This window comes from Hevea brasiliensis, unplaced genomic scaffold (genome assembly GCF_030052815.1).
Source record: "Hevea brasiliensis isolate MT/VB/25A 57/8 unplaced genomic scaffold, ASM3005281v1 Scaf1, whole genome shotgun sequence".
NCBI lineage: Eukaryota > Viridiplantae > Streptophyta > Magnoliopsida > Malpighiales > Euphorbiaceae > Hevea > Hevea brasiliensis.
The window spans coordinates 7750086-7757611 of record NW_026614585.1 but is presented as its reverse complement, the minus strand read 5'-3'; the positions used below and the strand labels follow the sequence as shown (position 1 = coordinate 7757611).

Genomic DNA, 7526 nt, shown 5'->3' with positions numbered 1-7526 from the left:
CAAATTCTGAAATAGTTTTAAAACCGCTATTCCATTTCAAAATTAGAAACCACATTGATTCGGTTTCAAAATCCTTTTCAATTTAAAAACTGATATTTTTTGTTTTAATTTTTCTAAAATGAATTTCTATTTTTAATCGGTTTCTAAATTATAAAAACAAATAAAAATACTTTTTAAAACCAAAATGCAATCGATTTTTAAATAGAAATGGAAATTCCGTTTCAAATCCGTTTCTAAAATTATTCTTATTATGAAATCAAAAATTTTGCTGTGTTGGATTAGAAACGGAAATCCGTTTCAAATTACTAAAAAAAATTTTATTTTTTTATTTAATATATTATTTCTTGCATTGAAGCATATAATATAATATTAATTTTAAATGCTCAATATCACAATATTTACAAGATCTGGCTATCAAATATCAGTCAATATTATATATAAATATGACAATGAAGAGTTATGACAATAATGTATTGTATGGAAAAATAAAACATCATAATAACAAAAAAACAAGCTACTTGTCATCAACAATATCATCACTCATCACCACTATCGGCCTCTCTACCATCTTCCTGATGAATTGCATTGCACCTGGAGCAGGGGCTGTAAACTGCGTATCCTACATCATTTGCGCTATTATATTTTGCATCATTTGTTGCATGCGCACCTCCAGCGTCTGCTTGCATTATCAGTATCTCTCCTCTAACATCAGCTTGCGTGTCAGTCTCTCTCCTCCATTACAACCAGACTATCCTTTAGCATTGTGACAGTCTGATGCAATTATTGAATCTCTTCCTCCATTGCCTTTGATTGAGCGCAATGGGATGCATATACAACAATGAATTGCATGAGATTTGATGGCTTCTAAAATATAAATCTATGTAAAAATTCATTCCATATTGAGCATGTCTTACTCACCTAAACAAATAAGTAATAACTAGCAGAGATACAACATAGAAACATTCATGAAAAGAGATGAATGCAAGGTAAAAATTGACTTACCGCCCATGTAAAAAGCAAGGAGACATCTGCAGCAGTCTTCCCAGAGTTATAGAGCTGAAGAAAATAAATGATACTTAATACCATGGTAAGCTATACATATGTCCAACAATCAAACTTCATAGAGATACTTTTCTACCGTAAAAGTGAAAACTGCCACAGGGAAGCTACTCTCCTTAAAATTATGAGGAATAACAGGTGAAATTTGACAACAAACAATTCTAAGTTCAAATTTGACGACAAACAATTCTAAGTTCTGGATCAGGTTCACCTGTATTTAGTGAGTTGAATGACCAGATATGAGAAAAAATTTTCCAAAATGATAGCCTCAACAATTTAACTTGTATAAGACCAGATAATGCAGATTACCTTCAAATATGGTCCATGACCTTAGAATTTAGATATAAAGCATGATATGTAGAATTGTCTCCCTTCATATTCCAGTCCAAGGATCCAATTCCAGAAATTGCAGGTACTCTGAGTATGCACATGGCTTTTGTTAAGTTAGTCATAAACTGGTTTATTTGAAAAAATGTATCTTAGCTAATACTCTCATTGAATTAGGAGCAACCTTTATTTATTAATTATACATTTAAGTGGATAATGATAAATTCTCTTACTTGAGCACCTCTGGGTTCCTTGGGCACATAACACTAGAGTACTTTGCACCATTTGAGTGTGAAACGAAAACCTACATGAATTGTTGGCATTCACATTAAGAAATTACAAATTTCTTTCCAAACAAACTCAACTCAACTCAACTCAACTCAACTAAGCCTTTATCCCAAAAATTTGAGGTCGGCTATATGGATTCGCTTTCTCCACTCTAAACGATTTTGGGTTAAATCCTCAGAAATTTGTAATGCTTCTAGGTCATGTTGTACTACTCCATCCAAACTAACTCCTTCCCTATCATCAGTTTGGCCTTCACTGAACTTGCAATGCATGTATTCTGTCTTCTTTCTACTTAACTTAAAGCCCTTTGACTCTAGAGTACTTTTCCAAAGCTCTAGCTTTCTATTGACTCCTTATCGCGTCTCATCTATCAGAACAATATCATCCGCAAACATCATGCACTAAGGAATACTCTCTTGTATATGTTTCGTCAATTCATCTAAAACTAATGTAAAAAGATAAGGGCTTATAGCGATCCTTGGTGTAATCCAATTAAGATCGGAAAATCTTGTGTCCCCTCCCACTGTGCGCACAATAGTAGTTGCTCCTTCATATGCCTAATAGATACCCTCTTTTGTTCTAACACACTCCATAAGACATCTCTTGGAACACTATCATAAGCCTTCTCCAAATCAATAAAAACCATGTGTAGATCTTTCTTCACATCTCTATATTTCTCCATCAAGCTTCTAATGAGAAAGATCGCTTTCATAGTTGAACGACCGGACATGAAGCCAAATTGATTGAGAGAGATAGAAGTATCATGACATAGTCGACGCTTCGCAACTCTCTCCCACAACTTAATAGTATGGCTCATGAGTTTAATTCCCCTATAGTTCGAGCAACTCTGTATGTCTCTCTTATTTTTAAAAATACGTACTAAAATACTCATCTTCCATTCATCAGGCATTTTCTTTGAGTTTAGAATCTTATTAAATAATTTAGTTAATCATGCCACTCCCATATCTCCCAAACACTTCCACACTTCAATTGGTATTACATTGAGTCCACAGGCTTTATTCACTTTCATTCTCTTCAGTGCTTCATTTACTTCTAAATATCTAATCCTTCTAGTATAATTCACATTCTTTTTTATCATTCTATAGTGTATATTCACGCTATTACCATTTTGACTATTATTAAAGAGATCATTAAAATAATTTCTCCATCTTTCTTTAATGTCCTCATCTTTCACCAATACTTTTGAGATCTTGACATTTCATTTCTCTCCTCCTTGCTAATCTATAAATATCTTTCTCCCCTTCTTTAGTTCCAAGTTTCTCATATAACTTTTCAAAGGCCTGTGCTCTTGCTTGACTAACTGACTTTTTTGCCTCTTTCTTTGCTATCATGTACTATTCATATGCCTCATTATTATCACATTTAGGTAATTTCTTTCCAAACAAACATTAAAAGAATTTCTGATTAATTTCTTTAATGAATGTTCTAATCATTTTTCACCATTAATGAATGTTCTAATCATTCGTCACCAATGAATTCTTGGTACTCTCACATAAAAGGTTGAGATCAACTACTCAACACTCCATAGTAACTATTCCAATAACCTATTTCAGCAGCACCAGAATTTTCAATCACTGTAACTGTAATAATCCATATATCGGCATAATTCATCCTTCGTATAATTTAATGTAACCGAAATTTAACTAATGATATATATAGCCAATCATTAATTCGTGCTTCTGAAGACCAAGTTTGAAAATTCAAATCTTTTGAAGCACATTCACACAACCCATTGGAATAAGTCAAATTCAAGAAAAAACAATAAGTGATTTAATTAATGAAATTACTCAAACGGCCTATAAATTTGTTGAAAGAGCTTGCAAATGACAGAAAGATATAAAAGCATATTAGCATTAGCATCCACTAACATAATAACAGTGTATTTTTCTTGAATATGATATGCAAATACAAAGATGACCACAGTGTCATGAGACAGCTATAGAGAATCGATTATGCGAAGCCAATATCTATTTATAACTTCTAGCAGAGAACATGCACCGAACAGCAAACAAGACATTACTTCCCATAAGTTCCAAAACATAGAACAATAACCACCTTTCTATAAGCATGTCATGTCTTAAAGTGTACGCTGCCTGGCGTGCCTTTTTTTTTTTTTTTTTTTTTACACGGGTAAATGAATTAATTTAACAACAGCTCCTTAAGATTAGCAACATGAAATTTCATTCGTGAACAATTGGTTATCTAAACTTACAGAAAATTGATTTGCTAAAAAAGATTCCATTTCACATATTCATGAACAATTGGTTATCTAAACTTACCTAGCCAGCCATATGCCAACATAATTTCAATACAAATTGAGCAATTAATGTTACACTTCTTAATATGAAGACTTGCAATCTATGATACATGGCCTACCATGCAAAACTTGCATCATAAATACACAAAAAATCTTAGATTGATAAATTAATTTAGTTTAGTTTATTTATAAATTGGTAACTTTGACTATAAGCTATTTATAACCTAGTTTTAAATATAAGCTAAAAGTTATACATCCATATTACAAGACTATATTTTCTAAGAAATTAGATGTTAAGCCAATAAAGGTTCATATATTGATTTTCTGAGGCAAGCAAATGCAATAAATATGAAAAGTAAGATTTTTCAATGAACCACAACGATAAAGACCTACCCAATGCCACCTAGTGGAATGCCTTGACAAGATGTTACAAAGCGCTTAAAAAATGGATTGATAACACCACCCTGAAATTGCCAAAAAGAACATGGAGATCAAACTGATCTCTGTAATTTGTTAACAAAACCAAGTTACAATGAGCAATTAAGATAAATGAACATTACCTTTCCTTTGCCAGCTTCTTCTTGGAGATAATGCCATAATCGAATACCTACAGGAGCCTGCAGAGAACGAAGAAAACCGCCTTGTGGACATAGATAACAAAGAGAAGAACATAGATTTGCCACAGATTTATGACATAAAGAGGACACACATATACTATTCATTCATGTCATAGAGAACACAGATGACAAAGAGTTTTGAAAATCATCCAGTAATGCCAAAAGAGAAAGGTGAATCTACCAGGTACAGTTATTCAATTCTATAGAACAGTCAACTCCAGGTTAATTTGTCACAAGGTGGCATATCTAACACTTTTGTCATCCCCACCCCCAAAAAAAAAAATTACTAACATTCATTTGTTCATCTTCATTTGCAGCACTTAATATATCTTTCACATATCTTGAATAAAGTTTCCTTGCACTCCAAGACCCCTCTTCATGAAAATGGTTTAGGCTCCTTCATGCATTATATAAAATAACAAGGATATGAATTTAAGGATATGAAAAGAATATATATATATATATATATATATATATATATACCAATTGAAAATTCTCTTGAAAACTTAAAGTGAATAGTGAAAGGGCAACTTCCTCACTATTTAACTTACGCTGCCAGGTCAGTGATGCAGGCTTCCGGGGGTCAACCTTAATCCATAGATACAAAAGAAATTAGATACAAGACAAGCATTTAAAGGAAAGAAAAAAATGCCAGTTGAAGTCATTCATTATAAATAAAAAAGCCAATCTTATATTCACAATAACAAAAGCTATAGTGACATGAACTACTCTCCAGGAAGTTTCATTATTTATTAGCATAATACACAAAAGGAAGCAAACATAGAGCCCAAACTGTGGAAAAAGAAAATGATACACCAGCATAACAGTTAATGCTACAACTATCTACAAGAGTCCCAAAAACCATAATCACTTTATCAGCACATTAATAAAATAAGAATTAACATCCATTGCTAAGGTAAAATGAGCAATCAATGAGGTGATGAAATTATGGCCACTCCAATGGCAGCTTTAGCCTATGTTCAAGCTAGGATCACCCTATCACATGCCCATGTCAACTTCAGTCTAAACTAAGGGACTGAATGGAAGTCGATGAACATGACATATTACATGAAGTACCAAAAGTTTGATTAAATAGCCAAAAACTAACGAAAAAACAAATGAACCTTTTTAAAGCCTACTGTGAACAAATTAAAATCTTCTGACAGATAGAGGGATGGCCTGATTTCATGGTAAAATAGAAACGGTGCCTACATCATACCTTATCCACCAAAGAATCAGAAGGTTCTCTGTCCTAGTGTCCTCTTGATCGAATCCATTCTCCAGAAACTCTCCCTCAAACATCTTTCCTGCACTAGATAGACCATAAGCAAATTTAGTCCAGTTGCATTTAGATTAATTGAAGTCATGTTTGCCTTTATGCACTAATCAGTTTTCCCACTAGCTAAATTGCAAGAAGACCAAAGAACTATGCAATCAATTTTCTCAATTCTCATTTAGCACAGACCACCCCTCCCCTCCACCCCCTACATTAATGACCCAAACAGTCTTATCATCAGTAAAGAGTTACAAACAGTTACCACACTAAAACCTATAGTAACATCTATAGATGTTATTTATGATTCCTATCATATAACACCCAAAAAATGCTGAACTCCAGTTTCAAAAATTTCACAGCTTTATATCAATACTATTATATAATAATCTGGGTAGATATTCTCACATAACCCAATCTCCCAAAGCTAACCCCAGAGAGAGAGAGAGAGAAGAAGAAGAAGAAGAATTCATAGCTTCATGTAATTGGCATTCCAAAACAAATTTTCTATTTAACCAAAAAAAGACTTGAATCAATCTAAATGCATATTATACATCATCATCAGAAAAATTCATGTAATCACCTGCATGACAGAAACATAATATTGATATTCAAGACCTTAAGCATACATACGTGGACAGATAAATATGGACATCTATAAAATAAGGTAAAAGAAACATCAAGAAATTGAAATGCCAGAAAGAAACTAAAGAATAGAAGAGCAGAGCAAGAACAGTGACCTGAAACAGAGGATCTTTGTAGAGAAACTGGGAGTGAGGTTTTGCAGAGAAATCTAGATTACCCAAGAAAGATATGAGTGTGGAAGATCTCAATATGTAAATGCTTTCAAATATAGTCTAATCAATTGGCAGTTTATTCTTGAATTAGCATGTAAGATGCAAGAGACAGGGACGAATGTGGCTAGCCTGAACACCTTTTGAGCTCGAGCGTTATTTCGAGTACGCGAGCAACGGGAGAGACGCAGGAGAGCAAAATGGTAATGTTTAAATCAAGGCCGTGGAAAGAAAGCTGTGCTTCGAAGAAGAGAGAGCCTTGTGGATTCTATGCAACTGAGAGCGAGGCTGAGTGACGGAGAGAGAGGCTTGTGGGTACTATGCGACTGAGAGAGAGGCTGAGTGACAGAGAGATACTCGCTTGTGAGTTTTGTGCGACTGAGAGAGAGGCTGAGTGAGAGGTAGACTGTGGTGCATAAGCGAGATTGAGAGAGAGGCTCAGAGAGGAAATGTCTGAGGGAATCGGGAGAGAGGGGGGCGACAGCAAGCAACGAAAGGGATGAAGTCTGATTCCGAGCATTTAGAATGGGGAGCCTTGCTAAACAAACGTAGTTTGAAGTAAATTTGATAAATTTTAGTAAAATTGATTACTAGATAATCAGATTAAGTTTGAAACATAATAAAGTAATCCGTTTCTAAATAAAATTATGTTTAAATTTTTAAAATTAAAAGTAATTAATTTTTAAATATAATTAAAAAAATTAAAAATTGATTAAAATTAATTTTTAATTTAAATTTATAATTTATAAAATAAAAAATCAGTTTAATCTTGAAATTGAAAGTAATTGATTTCTAAATAAAGTTAGATAACGCCTTAACTTTTTAAGTAGAAAGTAATTGATTTCTAAAAATAACTAAAGAAATTAAAAATCGATATAAATCAGTTTCTA

The 7526-nt window shown here is 33.1% G+C and overlaps 1 protein-coding gene across 3 annotated transcripts; it reads right to left on the bottom strand.

Moving 5' to 3' along the window:
* Positions 1 to 412: 412 nt before the first annotated feature.
* Positions 413 to 7206, bottom strand: LOC131176342 (uncharacterized). 3 transcript variants are annotated; one of them, XM_058141416.1, is made up of 6 exons: positions 6583 to 7206; positions 5782 to 5881; positions 4513 to 4569; positions 4346 to 4416; positions 1003 to 1056; positions 413 to 804 (listed from the first exon to the last, which is right to left on the bottom strand). In XM_058141416.1, exons 2-6 carry the CDS (start codon positions 5869 to 5871, stop codon positions 756 to 758), a joined length of 321 nt encoding a protein of 106 aa, XP_057997399.1. In that variant the 5' UTR covers positions 5872 to 5881; positions 6583 to 7206; the 3' UTR covers positions 413 to 755. The 3 variants fall into 3 exon arrangements, with proteins under 3 accessions (XP_057997399.1, XP_057997398.1, XP_057997400.1); XM_058141415.1 differs by having other exon boundaries at positions 5782 to 5876; positions 6583 to 7204; XM_058141417.1 differs by lacking the exons at positions 5782 to 5881; positions 6583 to 7206 and adding an exon at positions 4861 to 5133.
* Positions 7207 to 7526: the final 320 nt, after the last annotated feature.

Excerpts from the sequence above, each read along its gene's own strand:
- LOC131176342 (XM_058141416.1), bottom strand. The coding sequence starts at position 5,871 with ATGTTTGAGGGAGAGTTTCTGGAGAATGGATTCGATCAAGAGGACACT. Across the intron at positions 4,417-4,512 it reads AAGAAGCTGGCAAAGGAAAG|GGTGGTGTTATCAATCCATT; the intron begins GTAATGTTCATT and ends TGGCAATTTCAG. Across the intron at positions 805-1,002 it reads CCTTGCTTTTTACATGGGCG|GCAATGGAGGAAGAGATTCA; the intron begins GTAAGTCAATTT and ends GCTCAATCAAAG.